Genomic DNA, 22,173 nt, shown 5'->3' on the forward strand with positions numbered 1-22,173 from the left:
GTTAGTACATTGACTAAAAAGTGTTATAATATGCCAGAAACTTGGCACAACATGTTAAAGGGACACTATCAGTTTACTCCCACAGATATAGGTACATGTGAGAGATTTTAACAAGGATGGTTTGATTGAACAAAGCCATATCCTGATATTTAGTCCCCAGTATTGGTCTCACTTCTAAAACGCCGGATCCTACATTTCCCAAAATGCAACTACATACTGTCTTACATTACACTACTTTCCACTGACCTCAGAAATCATAGAATGACGTCACAACCCAACCGAGTTGACCACATTCTAATACAAGTTGGTAAACCAAGATGTTGTTAATGATACCAGTTCTAAATAGGTTAGCCATTGTTAGCCTGATAGAGACTGTGGTGAAATTTGAATGGATAACTAGAAGAGTAAACAGCCATAGACAGCTGATTAGGGGAAGCAGTGGGAGTGTGATGGAGAGAATTGTGAATGGATGAGCACAAAGAAAGTCTTCCTGATTGAACTTACACTGAGCTTCATTTGATAACAACCATAGACTGTAAAAAAATAATAGACGTAGCTACCGTGATGTCATCCATACGCTTGTGGACTCCTGTTTTGAAGCCTCAAGTTTGGCATTTCAACCGTTGCCATCCTGGTTTTTGTTTTTTCTTTTCTTTTTTGGAGCAGGAAGTGATGTTATGTGGTCGAGAGGATGGAGCTGTGGAGGAGTGAGGAGTGGATCTGACTCATAGACTGTAGCAACACTTTGCAGTCAGCCTGTCACTCAAAGCGGCACCACCCTTAAATATGTGTAACTTTAAGCCTTAATAAAATGTAATTGTGTGAATTGTATAAAAAATCACTCCCTGTATTGTTGTTACGAATGTTGAAATGAGCTATAGAGACCAACACTGTTTTTTTGTAACAGGCTGCAAACATGTTTATTTCTGCTGTAAATTTGGGCATTTTAATATGGGGATCTATGGCAATTGACTCACTTCTGGCACCAGCCTCAAGTGGCCCATAAAGGAACTGAATGTTTTTTTGCAGTCATGTGCCGGCTTCATTGTTTGGTCCCCGAGGTTGCCGCGCAATAACAACAAATTACGGTTTATTTTGCACATACAATCACCGTAGCAACATGGCCACAGATAGATAGACAATACTGTGTGCACAGCTTTTTTTAATGAGACACAAATATGACAGAGATGTTAATAAATATAACATTACTGCAATTTTTGCTACCGTTGATGCACTGAGCAGCCATATTGGATTCTAAGGTTGGCGTTGCAACTTCTAAGTCGGCAATCTGACTTCAGCAGGCGTTCCAGTTGATTTCCAAATGGGAACTCAGAAATTATAACTTCCCAGTGCAAGTGGAATGCACTGTTAGACCACCATCTGGTAAATGCCCATGCCTTGCAAACACAGAGTTGGTACAAAAGGCTTTCCATTAATGATTTCAGTTTTTCAAACACAAGCTGAGATAACCTTGATGACATCACAAGGGGTATTTTCTCACACTTGACAAATTTCCTCCAGGGCCACAGAAGACTTTATAAAAGTGGTTTTCCTGAGCGGCAGTCCTCCGGGCTAAAAAAAAAATGGAGCCAATGCAGAAGTGCCAAAAACTGCAGTTCCTCTAATGGCCACTTGAGGCTGGCTTCAAGAGTGAGTCAATCCCCATAGACCCGCATGTTAAAAGGCTCAACTTTGCAGCATCAATAAACATGTTTACAGCCTGGTATAAAAACATTTTTAGGCTATATAGTTGATTTCAACATTCATGACGACATATAACTCACCTGTTTACATGTTATTAAGGCTCAAAGTTGTGCATATTTAAGGGCAGAGCCACCTTAGTGACAGGCTGTTTGGGAGGCGTTGCTACAGTCTATGAGTCAGATCCACCCCTCACTCCTCCACACTTCCGACCTCCTATCCACATATGGTCACTTCTGGCCATGGCCAAAATGCTGAACTTGAGGCTTCAAGACGGAGTCCAGAAACCAATAGGTGATGTCACAGTAGCTACGTCAATTATTTTATACAGTCTGTGGGTTTCCAGGCTCAGCAGAACTCCCCATGACTAGGAAACTGATCTTCATAAAGTCGCTTATGTGTGGATAACCAGTATTTGTGTTATTGTCTCATTCTAATCATATGTCATCTTTTGCTCTCTAAAGTGCGCACACACACACACACACACACACACACACACACACAAAAGAAAAAAAATCACAATATTGTGAAATTCCAACGGCCTCTTTAACCACACAGCCTGAGGGTAACAGACAGTTTGTCCACGTTCTTAGGGCTGGGGGGTCAGACTTGCTGGAGCAGGAATTGTCTCAACACTCAACCTTTATTCCACAGGAAGATACTTTTGCTTATGTATCAGAATCTGTCAGTGGTTTGATGAAATGGTTTCCTTTGGGATGCACTGCTGTCTTTCTTTCACTTCACTTACATTTTAGGTTTTACTTCAGTGTGAGAAAATGAAATGTCAGGGAAGCAGAACTTATGTCTACCTTGCAGCATTTTCTCTTTGCCTAACTTACTCTTAAGATTTAGTTTTGGTTCTCACAAGATACTTTCTCCTCTGGTCTGTAACAAAATACTCTCCTACTGTCTTTTTCCATTCTCCCATGTTAAGTGAATATCCTGAACATCACACATGCCCATCATAAGTGAAGACAGCAAACACCTGTTTCCTCTTTATCAGAAAACCTTACTTCTCACACAGGAAGTGAAAACTGTATAAAGGTGTAGGAGTGGCTGTAGCATGAAGTGTAGAAAAGCAGTTTTTAGAGAAATTCCAGTTGATTGACAAGATATTATTGTTCAGTGATTATGATAAAATAACAAAAATTACTGATTACCAACCTGTCTTTCTGATGTAGGTTTTCTAAGTTTGCTTTTCAAATAAATTCCTTATATGTGGTTGATCTTTGCTCTTTAATAGGATAATAAGTCACCATAACATCTTGTAACATTATAATGATGAATCAACTACAAGATTAACTTGCCAGTCCAGCTGACACCATATGCTGGAAAAGAAACACATGTTGTCAGCATAGTTTAACACAATAAATAATAAATAGTAGATACAGCTGTAAAAGTTTTCACATCTCTGTTTCTCCCTCAGACCTCAACCACCATCTATGTTCACATCGTGGATGAAAACGATAACGCCCCAGAGTTTCCTGAGGAGGAGTATGTTACAGTGTTGAGCGAGGGGCCAGACACAGTGGGTGCCACCATGGCTACTGTAACGGCCATCGACCCAGATGAGGGTCTGAATGGCACTTTGCGCTATGCTATCGCGCACGGAAACCTGATCCAGACCTTTCATATAAACAGCATCACTGTAAGACATGTAACCTGTTGTGCTGTAGTGTTACAGGTGCAGAAAAACATCTGTTAATCTTCTGTTTATGATGTGTTTGTGTGTGCGTTTAGGGGAGGATAACAGCTGTGAAGGAGCTGGACTACGAGATCAGCAACGGACACTATGCACTGGTTGTCACAGCTACGGACCAGTGTCCAAATCCTGCTCTTCGCTTGACATCTAGCACAACAGTAAATGTTTTTTTTTATACTTTGAACTAAAATGTTTAATATTTTAGAGCTAAAATGATTAGTCTATTAACTGAGTATTCGATCGACAGAAAATCAATTGTCAATTTTGCCTGGCGATCAATCATTCAGGTATTTATGAACAAAAATGGTCAAACATCTGCTGCTTCCAGCTCCTCTAATGAAATGATTTGCTGTTTTTATCTGTTTTATGTAGCTGTAACCTAAATAAATTTGACCTTTGGATCACTGGCCGGGCAATAAAAGCAATTTGAAGACATTACACTTTGACTTTGGAAACTGAAATGGCCATTTTCTGCTTTTTCTGACTATTTTCTAAGCATACAACTGGATAAATGAGACTTGGATGCTGCACGAGTTGCGTGAGAGATTTTTTGATATAGTTTTGCTGTTAAACGCGGACCACTTTTACTCCAGTTCGCAAAGAATTTTCTCTGTTTTTGGATTCTTTGTTCACTGGAGGTATGTGAGCAAAACAAAGATTCTTCATGAATTTAATTCAATGCGTAATTGATATACAAATGATCATTTGAGGGGGTAAAATATTTATGGGTGGAAATCCTTCTGTTACCTTCAAAAATGTGTTATGATTTAGAGGTAGCCACAAAGCTGAATGTGGCAAATCACATTACTGTGAACTTGGCCAGTTTTCGGTGTTCATTCTGTTTTTACCACGCATACTGTACATGTCACAGTCAGTCACATTCTTATAATGGATGTTTTAAAAACTCCCTCTTCCTTTCTTAGGTGCTGGTAAACGTCCTAGATGTGAACGATGTGACACCCACTTTCCCCAGAGCCTATGAGGGACCCTTCGAGGTGACGGAGGGCCAGCCAGGACCTCGAGTCTGGACTCTCAGAGCCAGTGATGAAGACTCTGGGCTCAACGGCAAAGTGGAGTACAGCATCACCGGTGGAGATAACCAGAGTTAGTATCAGATTGTTCTGTTAAGAGAGTGATATACAACAAAATCATAATGATACATCTCTGAGCCTCTCTGTCTCTCTGTCAGATGAGTTCATGGTTTCTCCAGTGGAGGGTGAGCTGCGGGTGAGGAAGGATGTAGAGCTGGACAGAGAGACAACAGCCTTCTATAACATAACTGTCACAGCGCGAGACCTGGGAACACCATCTCGCAACAGCTCGGTGGGGCCTCATTACACAAACACACACACACACGCAAGCAGGCACACACTCTCGTCATATCCTCTTAAACAATCAGGATCTTGCAAGCTTCAGTTCTGTGCTGTAATTTGGCTTCCATGGGAAATGTAACAACGTACTGACCACCTCAATTTCCAGCGCCACTCTCACAAACTATATTACTCCGTCTAATCAATGATCATGCCAGGTAAATATACAATCTCAAAAAGTAGCTTTGGTCGATACATGTGGCATTTAAGATCCCAAGAAAATGTTTGGACAGGTCCTTATCTTATATGTACATCCCATGTTAACACTTAAGCAAGGACTTTTAAAAGAAAACATGTTAGAAAAGCTGCTTAATGAATGAAATTTATTACAGATAGACAGTCTTATTGTGAACAGGCATGGGTTTGAAAGAGGTTTTTTTGTATTGCCATGTTTTCTTAAGGTGGTGGTGGGGGTCCATGTCCGAGACATCAATGACAATGACCCAGTCCTCCTGAACCTGCCTTTCAACACCAGTGTGAGCGAAGGCGCCACCATACACACCTCTGTGGCCAGGGTCCGAGCACGAGATGCAGACAGCGGACGGAATGCGCTGCTCACTTATAACATCACTGCTGGCAACCGGGACGGAGCCTTCTACATCAACGACACGGTGAGATAAAGGATTTGTGTGGTTTAAAGAGTAACTTTGCACCCCATGAAAATCTTGTATTTGCTGACCTCCAGTGGTCCTGGTGACATCACTGTTGAGTGTGGTTACAGGTTGAACATAGCACACTTAAGATAACACCCAACACTGATGCGAGATGTGTTCAGAAGTAAAACAGGCTTAAAACATTCAACCAGAGCGGGCAGCAAAAAACAAATTCTCAGCTGCTGTTTGGTTACTCTTTAAGTATGAATCACAGAAAAATCTGACTTACTAATGTTGTGAAGTTGGAGCAGGTGGTAGAAAAAAGGGGGAGCATAGTGAAAAAGTGTGTTGTGACTGGCAGCTCCGAGATTTGATCAAACATTAGGCTTTCACTTTAACCTGACTTAGTACAGATTTCCCAGCTTCCTTTCATCGACAGTCTGCACGTAATGCTCGTACAGCCTTGCTACAGATGTATTTACAGATCAGCAGATGTTGGCAGCATACACATATGTGGGGTTACAGCATGAATGTAGTACAGAGTAAATTCCGCATGTCCTTTAGAGAAGGGAAAGTGACAAAACATACTGTAGTAGTACCTGCGTGTAATACAACATACTGTCATATCAAGAATGAATATCTAAACACACTCCTGACTTACCTCTTCCTCTCTGTATCTGTCAGACAGGTGTGGTGCAGGTGAACAGGCCGCTGGACAGAGAGCGAGTGGCTGAGTACAGACTCACCATCACTGTCAAAGACAATCCTGAGAACCCCCGCATCGCTCGCAGGGTAATCCCACCCTCCTGTGCACATATACTGCAAACGTTCACACATGTTACCACATTGGCAGCTAGAGAGACCACTGAAAGTCTCATTAGTCACTGCTGTAAAATCGTTGTATCTTTCCAAGTCTGCTTTTGAGGAATTCATAACAACAGGCAATCTTGAATTTATCTCCCAAATGCTTTTATCATAATGTGATTAAGGTGGTCACAGCTCACGTGACATTGTTTTAAGTTGAACAATCCACAATTGATAATCTGTGGTGCCTTTAAATGATACTGTAGTTTTTTTGCTCGTTTTTCGGGCCATTGTGTCCTGTATTTTGCTAATAATCTCATACACACTATTTACTTGTAAAAGTAAGAGCATGAGAACCATTCAAACTACTCTTGTAAGTTTTTTTCTATAAATACAATGTGACGCGCATTTAAATGTTGCCTCTGTGGGAAAGGTGACATACTGATATAGCCCAGAACTACAAAAAAAGTTAACCACCAGCAGCACTGTGAAGGCAGTCTGCTGGTGTGTGCACAGCACAACAACTATAATACCTGCCTTCTCTTCGCTTTGTGCCAATTAGCCTCTTTCAGGGCCAATTAACTTATTTTTCTCTCTTTCTACCTTTTCTTCTTATCTTAATTCTATACCCAATCATCCTTTGCTCATATAATTGTTCCTTCATCCTCCCTCTTTTGTTGATACCACCAGGATTCAGACCTGTTGGTGATCACTATTCTGGATGAGAACGACAACAGGCCCATGTTCACCAGGACCAGCTACAGGGCTGAGATCACAGAGAACTCTGCAGCAGGTAGCACTCAGGCTGGTGTGTCTATCTCTCTCTCTTTCCTTGAGTGGGGACAATCTGTAACTGCAACAACGGGCATTGTACCAGAACACTGTCTGTAACACTGTCTCCCCCACTTCCTGACTTTGTTTACATACACCTTATATTCAGTGACTTTTTTTGAGCTTTGAAACGTAGAGGTGAGGCAGACGGTCTGACGACTTCACAGTTCAATGGATTTGTTTCACTTTGAAAGTTAGAGGTGAGGAAGAAGGTCTGACCACTTTACAGTTCAGTGGATTTGTTCACGAGATGGACCAATCTGTCACAAAAGCAGTCAGATTATTTAAATGTAGTACATGCTTCATTATCAGAGTGGTGGCAACAGCATTTTACCAGTTTTTCTTGGCCAACCTTGCACTTGCCAAGACTACTCTCAGGTTGAATTTGTGGCAGATGCATCCACGGGGGCTTGCAGACCAAGTGAAAACAATTCCAACCTGACTGTGATCATTTTACCCTCTTTATCTCTGCCTGTCCTTTAGGCAGCACTGTAACAGTCTTAAATGGGCCAGTTCTGGCTGAGGATAGAGACATTGGACCGAATGCTGTGGTGAAGTACCGCCTGCTGGGAGCCAGAGTGGACCTCTTTACTGTGGATGCCAATTCTGGTAGCATTATAACTCCTCAGCAAGCAGACAGAGAAATAAATTTAAAAACTGCAAAGCAGTTGTTGATGTTTCTGTATCTCCTTTCAGGTGTGATACGTGTGCGCCAGGGGGCGAAGTTGGATCGTGAGGCATTCCAGGAGCCTCGGGTAGAGCTGTTCCTGGTTGGGGAGGACATAGGAGGTTTAAACAGCAGTGTCCCGCTCACAGTGACCATCCTGGACCAGAATGACAACCCTCCTGTCTTCAGTCCATCTAGTTTCAGCGTTAGACTCCCTGAGAACAGCCCCACTGGTGTGTAGATTAGTGTGTGCGTCTGGTTGAGTGTCTGAGTGTGTGAGTGGGCTTGGAGGAATGCATATAATCCACATTCACCAGATTAAAGTTGTCACTGAGAGAATAGTGGAGTGAATTAACGATTTAAAATCCCATCCTGTGATTATATACACTTAGTTTCATTCTCCTCTGTGATGGTTAAAGGTTTACATGTTGGGAATGGTAATGTTAAACAAATGTGTGTTTGTGTCCATTACTTTGTCTCTTCCAGGTGTCGTGGTGACTCAGCTGTCTGCCACCGATGCTGATTCAGGCTCTAATGGCTGGCTGATGTATCGGCTGGAAAGTGGCGCTCAGGACCGCTTCGTAGTCGACTCACTCTCTGGAGCGGTCCTGGTAGGCAACACCACCCTCGATAGAGAAGACCGTGGGTCCTACCGCCTAGTCGTTATGGCAACTGATCGCGGCACACCCCCCTTGTCAGGCACAGCCACCCTGACGGTCATCCTGGATGATGTAAATGACTCACGGCCACGTTTTAAAGAGCTTGTAACCATGATCAGTGTCAATGAATCAACACCGCCCGGTGTGGTGGTGGCCACGCTGACTGCCGAGGACCCTGATCTGCATCCCCGGCTGGAGTATTACATCATCTCAGTGGAGGCAAAGGATGATGGGAACAACCCAGTGGATGGCCTGCAAGAGTCCTTTGGCATCGATTTACACACTGGTGAGACGTGGATCTCAACCAAATTCTTTTTTACGTTTAATTTTTGACTAATAATCTCATAAAGTTCTATCTCTCTATCTAATGATGATTGTTAGAGTGACACTTAATACATTTGGGAAAGTCAATAGATGTGTTGTGGTGAATTTTCAGGTGCAGTATTTGTACGCAACCCACTCAACCGAGAGCTGGTAGCTACATTTGAGATTGTTGTGTCTGTCCATGACAATGCCAGTGAAGTTATAGACAAGTCAGGAAGTGTTCCCAATGGTAAGCCCATTTTCTAACATTAAACTTTATATTATTTTTACTTTATATCTCTCTGATCATCATGATCTTCTCCTCTACAGCGAGATTGACCATAAACGTGTTGGATGTAAATGACAATGCCCCTCGTTTCCGGCCCTTCGGAGTGTCCAACTTCACAGAGAAGATTTTAGAAGGAGCTCAACCAGGCACAACACTGCTATCGGTTTCAGCTGTTGACCCAGATAAAGGTCCCAACGGCCAGGTCATCTACCAGCTGCTCCACCTGCCCCGAGGGGGATACGTTAGACTAGAGGACCCCTCCACTGGTATGACCACCAGAATACCTCAGCAAGCTGCTGTACGCTAAAACATTAACAGCAGTGAGCAAATGTTCAAAGTCAACAACATTGTAAATATTAAGTGCATTTGTTTCATTTAAGGCAGTTTTTAAAGTTTTACAAATAATGTATTACTTACGACATTCCTTGTTTGTTGTCATGTTAATTTAGGATATTAGCATTGGCCAGATGAATCTGAACTGTAACCATCACTTTGTTACAAATGTCCCAGGTAAGATTGTAGCCAACCAGACGGTGGATTTCGAGCAGGTACAGTGGCTGAATTTTACGATTCGAGCACAGGACCATGGCACTCCTCCCAGGATAGCTGAGCTGCCAGTTTTTCTGCGTATAGTGGATGTGAATGACAACAACCCCGTCTTCCTACAACCTTCTTACCAGGTACTGAATAGAAAATGAAGAAAAAAATTGCACCCACCAAAGCAGAATTGAAGAGTACTGTTTAAAAAGGTTACTTCTGTAACTTGGTATATGCTATAATATTAAAAGAGGCGTCCAAGACTTCACTCACAGCTCACAGGGGCTTGTTATTGGAGGAAGATCACAGGTGTAACATAATAACATTGATGAAAACCACATGAATGCCACTCTTATTATTTAGTTAAGCCTGTGTTTGAAAAGCCCAAATTAAATTAACTGCCTAACTAAACATAAGCAAAGTCAACCAAAGTTTCTTTATGTGTGTTCGTAGGAGCCTGTGTTTGAGAACGTGAACCTGGGCACCATCATAGTTCGTGTCAGCGCCACAGACGCTGACTCTGGCCTCTTCGCCGTTATTGAGTACAGCCTGGTAGATGGGGAAGGCAAGTTTGGCATCAGACCATCCACTGTGAGTTACCCTATACACTAACACATCAGCTCAATCAGTCATCACAGCTACGCCCTACTCCCATTCAGAGCTGGGTGTCAACAATGAGCGTCATCCTGCCTGGAAATGAAAGTTTCAACAAAGCCTTCTACAGAAAAAGACAGTCTACATGTTTGACCTCAATGCGCCATTTCTGTCACACAGTCAAATAAATGTCTTGATTCAACAACCACTCCCAGTCAGTTCTTACACTTCCTTCCTAATCATTCCTTCTCCTCTGTGTCAGGGAGAGATCTACGTCCTCTCTCCTCTGGACAGAGAGACAAAGGATCACTACACTCTAACGGCTGTCGCCCGTGACAACCCTGGAGGCAGCTCCAACAATAGACGAGAAAACTCTGTCCAGGTGGAGTATGAAAGAAGATCATTCATTCATTAGTTTACTGTAACCGCTTATCCTGCTAGGGGTCACGGGGGAGCTGGTGCCTGTCCCTGAAGGTTTGAATATGTGTCTCAATTATAATATATTCTTTTTGAGTTGGCACATATTAACACCAAATACCATTTACAGCCACCCATTTACCAAACCTTTATGGAAATTTAAAGCCTGAATTTGATACATAGAACATGACACTTAGTTTAAATTTCTGTCATCTGTAAATTGTGTTGCTTAAGTAAATAAATCATATTTTGCTGATAACTTTATTTAAGCAAAATCAGGATGTGAAAGTGCAAATGACTATTAAAAAGAACTAACGATACTGGATGCTGGCAGCACATATTGATATGTTTGAATATGTTAGAGAATTAAAAATGTTCAGTGGCCAGGCAAACAACCCAACCTTAAATTAAAGGAATCCTTACATTTGCTTATTTGGTCATTGTAACCAGAGTATGTACTGAACAGGAAAAATTAAGGTGTCAGCGCTTTCTGGTTGACAAACTATGTAAAGCTGATATTGTTTCATATATTTTCTGCACCAAATAGTGTTGTTTTTTAACTGATGGACATATACCCTGTTGTCAATTCATGATGAGCTTAAATATGCAGATGTGTCGGTCAGGCTCTGCATGACCTTTTTTAGAGTTTAACCTTGTGTCAGGAATATTCTCTGTTTGAAACTTCATCTGCCTGTCGGTGCTTGTCAGGTCCTGGTGACAGTTCTCGATGTCAATGATTATCGGCCGCGCTTTACGGAGCGAGTATTCAACACCAGTGTGTTTGAGAACGAGCCCAGTGGAACGTCTGTGATCACAGTGAAGGCTACCGACCTAGACGAAGGGGAAAATGGAGCCGTACTCTACAGCATGCTAGGCCCCCATTCAGGTATGTACTGTATATACTGATAAAAGCCTTAGTGGGGTCACCTAACTGAATATTCTGACTGAATATTCAGATAAAATTCAATATTTCTTAGTTGTCTAACAAATGTCCCACTCATAGTTCTTACATATTATATGTTTAGTAAGTGGAAAGAATGGTGCTCAAACTTTGAAAGGTATGTACATGTATGAGGTTTCAGCATTCATATCTATATTTAGGCCTGGATCTTTCTTTGTCCTTTTTAGATGCGTTCTCCCTGGATCCTAACACAGGGCTGGTGCGGTCTCGCCGCCTGCTTCAGTCTTCTGAACGTTTCAACCTGACTGTGGTGGCAACAGACCAGGGGCGTCCTCCCCTGTGGGGCACTGCAGACCTGATCATCACGGTCATAGACGTCAATGACAACAGACCAGTGTTTGTCAGGCCCGCCAATGGAACCATCATTCATATCTCAGAGGTATCTGCATTCACCTGTTCCTGTGTGTGTCAGTGTCTTGTCATTGTGTGATAGAGGCATTTTTTCTTTTTTGATAATTTACAGTTTTATTTGTAAAAACAAACAAAAAAAATGGCCAATTTACACATAGGTGGAGATGCACAACTTAAAATTTTCTTTGAAGATCCCTAAACTGCCAGTAGTAATTTACTCAGAGAACAACAGCATCCAGTTGGCTCTCAGTCTGAATACCAGTTGGATGCTATTGCTGTCTTTTAGTAAAATGTATCTGTGTAACATCTGCCTCACTATGTGGGACTCATTGCAGCAAATTTGACACTAAGGAGAGCTGTGGTGCCAAAAAATGAGTCAGTGGCTCACTGTAATTAGTTGAATGAAACTTTTACCAGAAACAGTACATTTAATAAGAACCAAGACAGTGAAATTGTATTTGTTGTGGGTCAGTGGCATCTGGCTGATGCCCAACCAGCTTCACAAGGTCAGTATTGGGGCAAGTACTAATATGGCATATTGGATACCAACACATGGGGGTTTTGATAAATAGATCTACTTTATAAAAAACACACAAAAAACAGTTCTCATGTTTGAACTACACAGCTGTTGAGTTAGGGACCAAACGTTGATTTGCTGGTGCACATAGTGGAGCATTAAGGTGCTAAGGACAGTTATTTCTCTCAAGAGTTGTTGGAGCGCAAAGCAGACCTGAAAGCAGAGTGAAACGTAACTTACCTTCATCAGATGCAGACAAAAAAGACTACAAACAGGGTGAAAATGGGGCTCTGTGTCCTTTAGATTTGTAAAACAGCAACTGTTTGCCAACAAGTTCATCAGCTTAAAGGGGACCTGTTATGCTTTTCCTTATTTTCTGTCATATATATAAAGTTACAGTGTTGGATGGTCATAATAAATGTATGTAATAAGTGTAAGTTATTGGATACTATTCCTGCTTGAGCATGTCTGGTTGTGTTTAGAAGCTTTTATTGGTTATTTTCACAGTAGAAAGTCTTGCTGTTCTCTGTTTCATGGCTGCCATGATGATGCAGCTACACCAAGATACAGAAAACCCAGAAACACTGACTAATCAGAGCAGAGTGGACTTTTTCCGGAGTGGGGCTTTAAGAAACAGAAACTAACACTGAGCTTCTCAGACAGAGGGTGAATTCAGATGTTCCAGCACAGACAGTATGAGGGTTAAAGTTTTTTTGGACCATTAAAGAGTGTAAACATGTATTTCAGGTTTCTACACGGACAAGCATGAACCTGCAAATGAGCATAATTGGTCCTCTTTAAAAGGTCATCATATGTCAGTGTTGTGTTTACAGCTTTTTTCCGCTGCCCCCAGGTGGTCAGAACACCAGATATTCCTGGTGTAATGTGACTAATTACACCTCCACTTTTTTTTGCTATAACATGTCAAAATGTCTGCGGTGCAAAAGGTCCTTATTTTGACTCTGTAAACCTTTCCATTACAATTGACCTTTAGGATACAATCTGAGAAGTTCACACAAGCACACACTGACAGTCTTTGTCTTATGTGTAGGAGCAGCCCCCAGGCCTGCCGGTGTATGAGGTGCATGCAACAGACTCTGACGAGGGGGTGAATGGAGAAGTCCGCTACGCCTTCCTGCAGACTGGAGCAGGTAACAGAGATTGGGAGAACTTCCACATTGACGCCATGTCTGGAGTCATCACAACTACGGTGAAACTGGACCGAGAAAAACAGGCCCTCCACAGCGTGAGTCAACTTTGTGTGGGCAGTATGTGCAGTTGTACTAATGAGTGTGTTAAGTCTGTATGACTCTAACTGAATGCAAACGACTCTCGCAGCTTATCATTGTGGCCCGGGACATGGGCCAGCCAGTGCCTTATGAGACCACACAGCCTCTGCAGGTGGCGCTGTTGGATGTTGACGACAATGAACCCGTCTTCCTTAAACCACCGGTGAGATGGAAGCTCTCTGAATATGTCCTGATGTGGTTATCTGTGCACAAGGGCTGCTGTTTAACTGTTTGTGATGTTTTCCCTCTTGTCTGTGTGTGTGTGCAACTCAGCGAGGCAGCTTGCCTTACCAGAAGCTGACAGTGCCTGAGCACTCCCCTCCAGGTACCGTGGTGGGGAACGTAACCAGAGCAGTGGACGCAGATGAGGGCTCCAATGCCATTGTCTACTACTTTATTGCAGGTGATACGGTGTCCTACAGACACAGCAACATGCTTGATTTTGCTGTTTATGTAATAAATGTCATTGCACAGATTATCCCCATGAGTGAAATCATTTATGTTAACCCACCCAAAGTAAAGTCCTGGAGATGAAGCGCAGAGGATAAGGAGTTTCTCTTGTATCCATTGTGTGGTCAGATGAAAGCCCTCTTACCGCAAAACAATAGGGATAACGAGGACATTTGAATAGATCCATCCATCTTTCTTTTCTGTTTAAAGCGCATTCCTTCAGTGCTTTAGGTGACTGAACACAATTCCTTTCCATCTCTTCCTGCAGGGGGAAACAGTGATGGAAACTTTGGCTTGAGTCTAGATGGCGAGCTAAAGTTGCATAAGGACCTGGACCGGGAGGAGATCCCGGTCTACTCCATCATCATCAAAGCTTCCAGCAACAGGAGCTGGACTCCTCCCAGGGGTCAGAGAGCAGCACGAGCCAAAGCTCTGGACCCTGCTCGTGACCCCAGCCTGCTGGAGGTTCGCATTGAACTGGAAGACATCAATGACCAGAAACCACGCTTCACTAAGGCGGAGTACACTGCAGGTAATCTGCATTCCTGTGTGTATGTGTATGCCGGTCTGTGTCAAACCACCGTAACCTTCCCTTTTGCTGCCTTGTTTCAGGAGTTGCAGCAAATGCCAAAGTGGGCTCAGAGCTGATCAAGGTCGTGGCTCTAGATAATGACATCGGCAACAACAGCTTGGTTCAGTACCATATTGTTACAATCCGCTACTTCCAGTCACAAAGCAATGGAAGTGAGGACGTTGGCAGCATCTTCACCATCGGTGAGCTTCCTCATGTGCAATAAGCTGCTTTGGAACATGAATACAAAATGTAGAGACACTGGCTTTGTAGTTCAACATACTGCCCAGATCTACCCAAAACAAGCGTTGCGTTTAATGTTGGATAGAGTAATACCTCTTATAATGAGGTCTTACAATAATCTTGCATAAGTGGTATTTTGGGAACAGGAAATACACACAAGGCAAAAATTAGATATAGACACCAAATCCCATGAAAGGTCCCGATACGTTCTGACTTGCTTTTGGACAGCAGCAGAGCTCTATGACACACAGGAAGATATATCAAGGTTTGGGTACTCAGTCTGTACTTGTTAGGAGGAACTTTTGGTTTCGTTTTTTCTTTGAATTTGTTGACAATAAGAAAAATATCACCAGACTTATGCTTTAATTTCATGATCAGTAAATATGGAATGCTTTCAATCTGACTTAAATCTCACACTTCCTGTACTCCCCATCTTCTTGTGCACACTGTTCCTGTTTAGGGCTCCTTAAAAACTTTGTAATTCACCCTGGGGCGGTTCCTTACATCCTGCATCACTCAGAGTATTGTGTGCCTGATCTGTGGTCTTGTTGGCTTGCATTGGGTCGTCTCATCACTTTTTGGATGACCTAACAAAACTGCTACCTAAAAAGTTGTTTAATAAGTTTATCTCTGCCTTAACCTTAAGATTAAACCTACAGGAGACCTCAGGTCTAATTGTAACTTAAAACAGATTTTTTTTTTTATTTATTTATGTTTTTTTTGTCATCACAGATTTACAAAGACACACTTAGATTTTTACTCCTTGTCCTCCTAACACACTGCAACCATGACTAGACTTCCCTGCAGGTTTTCAAAATGTATTCTGGGAAATATGTAGGCGCTAACTAAATAATGCTAAAATAAATTGAATCAAACTGACATTTAGATGGACTTAATTATATCCAACAACAAAAATCTACTCAGATGGAGGAGCGGGGTCTGTATTTTGATTAATTTATGTGGCATCATGCACAGCCCAAATGAGCTTACAAGGCAGACTATGAACTTCCATGTGCATAGGTGTGAGACTAAATGTACAAATGATAGGAAAACATAGTATATTCTGTATGCCTTCATACTTGTGCCATGTATTATTTTATCTAGTTTGCCTAATTTTCCAAGATTAAGAAATAAAACTAGTCGGCACTCAGTCCAAATTCACATTTTCATCAAACCAAATTAACTGAAAGTTTTTGCACTGTTGCATCCTGCAAAAACATGGCCATCTAGTTTTTAAAGAGTGCAATCCCAGTTTTCCCAGACAAGGAAGTTTCCTTATTCCTGTGCCAAGTTTTTAATTGGCCAGTGATATGACAAAGTTGTACAACATGATACATCACACAGAATGCAATTCCGTAAGTTAATAGTTTTATTCAATTTAGAGAGCTTGTTTTTTCACTGTGTCCAATTCATTTCTTATTTAGAAACAACATTCTATCCCATGATTCTCACAGGTTTGACAGATGGTATCATCCGAACATATGACCTCTTCACGGCCTACAATCCCGGCTACTTTCAGCTTGAGATTTTGGCGTGCGATTACGCTGGACACAGTACAACCACCAACGTGAACATCTACATTCTCAGAGATGACCAGAGGGTCAAGATAGTCTTCAATGAGATCCCTGATTTGGTTCGCGAAAACCAGGATGATTTCGTCAACCTGCTGTCCAACATTACCGGAGCCATTGTCAATTTAGATGACATACAGGTCAGACGTTTTTCTATGGTGATGTATTTTATGTAACTGTTTTTGTTTGTTTGTGTTGTATTGATATTTAACATCTTTGTCTCCCTCTCCCTAATGCAGTTCCATGTGGACAAGAAGGGCAGAGTGAATTATGCACAGACAGACATGCTCATCCACGTTGTCAACAATCAGACCAACACCATCCTAGATGTTGACAGGTATACCTTCCTGAATGAAATAAATCTTTCACACCAATGCTACATGCTAACACTGTCTTACATATAATTTATGAGTATCCGCCTATGTCCCACATGATCGTGTTGTAATATTGGTGTTTACCTGTGTCCTGGTGTTTCACATTCTCAGGGTGATTCAGATGATAGATGAGAACAAGGAGCAGCTGAGAAACCTGTTCAGGAAATACAACGTTGTGGATGTTCAGCCCGCTGTCAGTGACAAGCTGCCTGATGACATCACTACACTACAGGTCTGCTGAGGCTTGGACCTCCACAAACCCACGGGCTGTTACAGATGTTTATAGTTGCTTTTAAACTTTCTCTCTTTTTCTCTTTCACAGCTAGTCATCATCATCCTGGCCGTGCTGCTGTGCTTGGCAGGGATTTTGTTTGTCACAATGAACTGGCATTATCGCAGAGTGTAAGAACCCTTCAGCGCTTTTTGTATTGACGTAGATTTATTTTAAATCTTGAGTGAGTCATTTAAAATCAGCTCAGTCATGGACCATGTTTTCGTGCAGTCTGAGCAGCGACATCAACATGTTTACCTTCTCGTGACTTGTGTCTTTTGCTGTGTTGCAGACACCAGAGGAAGCTGAAAGCTATTGTTGCAGGATCAACAGGTGAGAAGCGGCTTTGGTGAGGGGACGGTCCCACCAGCCGTTAACATCAGGATGTGGCTTTTATGGCTTTTGCCAGCTGTTACTGTTTAGTACAACATGTCACTTTACTGTGGTGAGCCTGTTTTTATTAAAATGATCTGTCCTCTACCATCCAGGGAACCAGGGTCTGATGGATATCTTGGATATGCCCAACACTAACAAGTACTCCTTTGAGGGGTGAGATAACTTTTTTATACTTTTTATACCTCTTTGTGATATATTGCTTAAAAGGAATTCCCACAAAATATGACTTTGTCTTTCCTGCAGTATTATTTTTAGTAGTTATGAGTTATCAGTTTTGAAGATCAAGGACTTTTGTCTTTAAAAACTAAAAAAAAAATAGATGTTAAATATATGTTAAAGGAATAGTTTGACATTTTGTTTGCCTAGCAACCAAAAGAGATCACTGCACTCAGCCAAGAAATATACACAGACCATAACTCCCCATATAACCGCAATGTGTCACTTTTACATTTTGGTTTTTGTAAGAATGAATCAAACGAGGATAAAATGTATTAAGTAGTGAGATTTTAGTCTGACTAAGCAGATGTAGATTGTGGGTATACGCCTGCCATTGGACAGATATTTCCGCTGGCATTCTCCTCCCTGTTCCCCATCTGCACGCGCCCATTTTGCAAGGGCACCATCACTGCATCCTGGGCTTAGCACTGCCCAAGACTATTATGATTGCTTTAGAGAAATACAAACAACCCAGAGTGTTTTTTCCCCATACCAGCATAATAATGGGTGCTTCCAGACCCTTCTCTGGCACTGATGCAGTAATGTAGAGATAGGTCCGGCCACGCAAGACAAGACCTTTAGAGGAGCAGAGCCAGGCTAGCAGTTTCCACCTGTTCACATTCTGTATGCTAAGCTAAGCCAGGCTTGCCCTAGCTTCAAATGTAGCGTACAGACACGAGATTGGTATCAAAGTTTCAGCAAAGAAGCGTATAAGCATGTTACCCAATATGTCAAATTATCCCTTAAGTTACCCTAACATCCAAAGTTGTGTTTCAGCGTTATCAAATGATGCTAGACATTTACGGCTTTAATTTAAGAGCCAGATACACTGGTCCCATAAAACAACTGAAAAAGCAGGTCAATGTCAAAGTCAGATTTTACTTATTTTTGTAGCTGGTGAGACTTCCTTTGCATTATGTAGGTAGTGTGTGTGTAATGCTGTTTGCCTCTGCAGGGCTAATCCAGTGTGGCTGGACCCATTCTGTCGCAACCTGGAGCTGGCAGCTCAGGCTGACCACGAAGACGACCTGCCTGAGAACCTCAGTGAGATAACTGACCTATGGAACAGCCCTGCACGCACTCATGTCAGTACCACCATTAATCTTAGCTCATTTATATTTCACAACAATACCCTGAGGATCTTAATAGATTATATTTTGCTCCAGGCTTTAATGCTGAGAGGTAGAAAATAAATTCCTCACTCTCAGGATTACACAAGTTTGTTTTTTACAAAGGCATTGTCCTCCAAGGTAACCCTTTTCACAGCTGACCATTTTTAAATAAGTAAGCATGTGTGTCATCCCCACAGGGCACATTTGGTCGAGAGCCTCAAGCAAAGCCTGAGGATGATCGTTACTTGAGAGCAGCTATTCAAGAATACGACAACATCGCTAAGCTGGGCCAGATAATGAGGGAAGGGCCCATCAAGGTAAGACACCTGTATGTTAGATTACCCAGGAAGACACACACACACACACACACACACACACACATTGACACATCCACATCCAAAAGCCTCTTTTTCGATGGCCATGTTCTCTCTCCTTCCATCCTTCCCAAAACGCACTGGGGGACAAGGTCAGAGGACAGGACCTGAGACCTCCTCCAGTATGTCCTGAGAAGAAAACAAAGAGAGACACCCCAAGGACTCAATGACATGCTGTTGAGACCCAGCACGTTAGATAACAGACCAGACAGTCCTGCTGTGGACTCATTTATGATTCATGTAACAGAGGGTGTGTAAGGCGGATGGTGTTATCACAGACTCTGTTTGATCCTACCTGCTGTCCTGTCAGGGTTCCCTGCTCAAGGTGGTCCTGGACGACTACCTGAGGCTGAAAAAGCTCTTTGCAGCACGGCTCGTCACAGTATCCACCAGCCAGGGAGACCACTCGTCAGTCACCGAGGTGGGCTCGGAAAAACTGCTGCTGTGTTGTTCCTGTCTGACACCGCCGGAGTGTGATCTTGCATTCCTTTGATTCCTCATTCTGACGTTTGCTGCTCTGACTTGGCAACTTCTCACTACCTCTGCTATCCACTGCTACCTTGAGCCAGACTTCGGGTCAAATAGAGTTTGCACTTACTTTTTTGAGTTCAGCTGTGGATGGAGTTTATTGCACAGAAATTTTCAGGAAGTTGAGACAATCACCAGAAATGGAGTGATAAGACTGTAATAACTTATCTACATTTCTCAGTTGCTCTGATATGGCACCCCCCCACCCCACAACTTAATGCTCTTTGCAGTTATTTTACCCAGGTCTGGTCTGAAATGTCTTCTTTGCTGCTGATCTATTGTTTTACTACATATCCCAGTTGTTACTTACAAGTTATCCACTGATTTCTCTCCTGAAACATTTCCTTTCACTGGTTTACCTCTTTCCTACTCTTCTTCAAACCTCTCTCTTGCAAAAGCTGCCATATTGATGTCAAACTGATGTATTGTATAAACAATATCACTATGTTTATTCTCTCCCTCTCCTCTCCTGTCCTCCTTCAGCTGATCCAGAGTGATCTGGACGATGATGAGGACGAGCGTCTGGGCATGGGTGGAGGCCGTGGCACACTGCGCTTTAAGCACAAGCTTCCTGTGGAGCTGAAGGGTCCTGAAGGTGTGCACGTGGTCCACGGCAGCACAGGTACCCTTCTGACCTCTGACCTCAACAGCCTGCCAGAGGATGACCAGCGGGCCCTGGCTCGTTCTCTGGAGGCACTGAACACCGACGGGGGGCTTTATTCTGAGCGCAACGCCCGCACAGAGTCGGCCAAGTCCACCCCGATGCACCGTCACAAGGACGGGGACACCCTGTCGGAGAGTCCCCTGGAGATCACAGAGTTATGACTAGCCGAGGCCTCGCTGGTCTGAGCACAACCATGACTCGTGTGTGTCCTTGTGCCTCCAAGCCACCGCCCTGACAAGGTTGGGGAGGACTGGAGGAGGAGTGTGTGTAGTCTAGGGAACCTCATCAGCCAACCTCAGTGCATCAGTGAGACAGCCTGCAAGAGGACTTACTCACCATTGGGTTGGTTTGAGTGGGTCTTACGTTGAAGGTGGTCCCACGTTTGGTGCTTCAGGTGAAGTTCCATTCAGATGACCTTAAGGAAATGGAAACCATAAGTGGGGCACTTTTCTTCAGCGAGACGAAACCAACTGGTGTCATCGACTTTCATCCAAAGAGCTGAGTGGAGAAGAGAGACTAAGCCTCCCTGTGGGAGAAGCTTGTTGAACCATGACCTTAAAATCATCAAAAGGTGCCTCATTCTCACTAACCCTTTTGAAGTCATACCTGGACTGCATACACTCACACAAACACAAATACACACACTCAGAAAAGTGAAGCTACACACACTCAGACCAGCGGATGGCCATCAATGGGACATTGAGAAAATGACGCAATTCCTTATCATGTTTTTTTTTTTTCTTTTTCTTTTTGCAAGACGAAGCAATCAGTGTTGACGGAGTGAGGATGGGACAGTAAGACTTTCTCTTTCAGATATTAGAAACATTTTTGTTGGGAAATTATAAATGGACATTTAATGCAGAGAAGAGCACTGCAAATGTTTTCCCCAAGGAAATCTTCACAGTGGAGTTTTCACTTGGCACCAAGACCGAGAGGGGCCCTTGCCATTGTGCAATTGTTTAAGTACTGTAGTAGTTTGATAAAAGTGCTTTTCTTTTTGGATCAGTGGCAAAAAGATGAAACACTCCAGTCTGCAGGACAGCGGTGAATATTCAGACCCTGGTCCAGGTCTTTATCTTTAGCATGGATGGAGTCAGTCACATACAAGGAGACTCTTCAATAATACCTGAAAGACTTCTCAAATGATGAAGATGGTGGAAATAGGATCAAATATCGTCTGTGACTGGAGCCACTTGAAGAAAAAAAAAACTTTTATGATAAATTTGATATTAAAGGCAGTTAAAGAATGCTTTGGTAAGGACTTATAGATGGAATTTAAAAAAGTATGAATTATCCAATTTTTATAGACATAAAGATGGCATTGTGCCCACAGAGACTTTACACTGCCACCTGAGGGACTAAAAGAGTCACGCTCAAAATGAGCGACGTTTGCTTTATTTTTTTATTTTATAGAAAAATGTGATGGAATTAAAATATTTTTGAAGAAAAATGCTGGCTTACCAAACTAGGTAGGGAATAAATTTGGATGTTTGGAGTATGTGTATATTGTGCTATGGTGACATATGTCGTTCTGTTTTCCTTTATGACAACTGACGCTGTTTCTGACGAGTGGTGTTTTTAACATTAATTTTTTTATATTCCCATTTTGTAAGTTTTTATTTCGTTGTCATTATTGTCACCAGTCCTGAGATCTGTGTTGGGAAATGTTGGATGATCTGTGATAATAAAAGAAATATGCAACGGCCTTTGACCTCGGTCAGTGGGATGACAGGAGAGCAGCTGAGAACATGGAAGGTGACGCAGCAGAATGAGTTCATCCAGGATATTAAAAGATGGAGGGAGACAGAGAAGGTCTGG

General features: G+C 42.5%; 1 protein-coding gene across 3 annotated transcripts in view; it reads left to right on the plus strand.

Annotated features, from left to right (window-relative positions):
* cdh23 (cadherin-related 23) overlaps positions 1-22,061 on the plus strand; it is a 210,503-nt gene extending 188,442 nt beyond the window's left edge. For 2 of the 3 annotated variants that reach the window (XM_078160990.1, XM_078160987.1), the window contains 32 exons: positions 3,128-3,349; positions 3,442-3,561; positions 4,327-4,507; positions 4,593-4,726; positions 5,175-5,384; positions 6,051-6,158; positions 6,861-6,963; positions 7,485-7,610; positions 7,698-7,901; positions 8,155-8,613; positions 8,764-8,880; positions 8,961-9,185; positions 9,430-9,599; positions 9,910-10,047; positions 10,313-10,432; positions 11,176-11,353; positions 11,596-11,807; positions 13,348-13,542; positions 13,635-13,748; positions 13,859-13,988; positions 14,304-14,567; positions 14,648-14,809; positions 16,304-16,560; positions 16,660-16,757; positions 16,906-17,026; positions 17,117-17,196; positions 17,358-17,398; positions 17,554-17,614; positions 18,633-18,762; positions 18,987-19,106; positions 19,474-19,584; positions 20,175-22,061. In XM_078160990.1, coding sequence (XP_078017116.1) covers positions 3,128-3,349; positions 3,442-3,561; positions 4,327-4,507; positions 4,593-4,726; positions 5,175-5,384; positions 6,051-6,158; positions 6,861-6,963; positions 7,485-7,610; positions 7,698-7,901; positions 8,155-8,613; positions 8,764-8,880; positions 8,961-9,185; positions 9,430-9,599; positions 9,910-10,047; positions 10,313-10,432; positions 11,176-11,353; positions 11,596-11,807; positions 13,348-13,542; positions 13,635-13,748; positions 13,859-13,988; positions 14,304-14,567; positions 14,648-14,809; positions 16,304-16,560; positions 16,660-16,757; positions 16,906-17,026; positions 17,117-17,196; positions 17,358-17,398; positions 17,554-17,614; positions 18,633-18,762; positions 18,987-19,106; positions 19,474-19,584; positions 20,175-20,516 — 5,253 coding nt within the window. In that variant the 3' untranslated portion in view covers positions 20,517-22,061. The remainder of the gene's footprint in view (positions 1-3,127; positions 3,350-3,441; positions 3,562-4,326; positions 4,508-4,592; positions 4,727-5,174; positions 5,385-6,050; positions 6,159-6,860; positions 6,964-7,484; positions 7,611-7,697; positions 7,902-8,154; positions 8,614-8,763; positions 8,881-8,960; positions 9,186-9,429; positions 9,600-9,909; positions 10,048-10,312; positions 10,433-11,175; positions 11,354-11,595; positions 11,808-13,347; positions 13,543-13,634; positions 13,749-13,858; positions 13,989-14,303; positions 14,568-14,647; positions 14,810-16,303; positions 16,561-16,659; positions 16,758-16,905; positions 17,027-17,116; positions 17,197-17,357; positions 17,399-17,553; positions 17,615-18,632; positions 18,763-18,986; positions 19,107-19,473; positions 19,585-20,174) is intronic. The other variant, XM_078160988.1, reaches the window with a different exon arrangement.
* Positions 22,062-22,173: the final 112 nt, after the last annotated feature.

The sequence above is a fragment of the Epinephelus lanceolatus genome, chromosome 17 (genome assembly GCF_041903045.1).
Source record: "Epinephelus lanceolatus isolate andai-2023 chromosome 17, ASM4190304v1, whole genome shotgun sequence".
Classification (NCBI taxonomy): Eukaryota; Metazoa; Chordata; class Actinopteri; order Perciformes; family Serranidae; genus Epinephelus; species Epinephelus lanceolatus.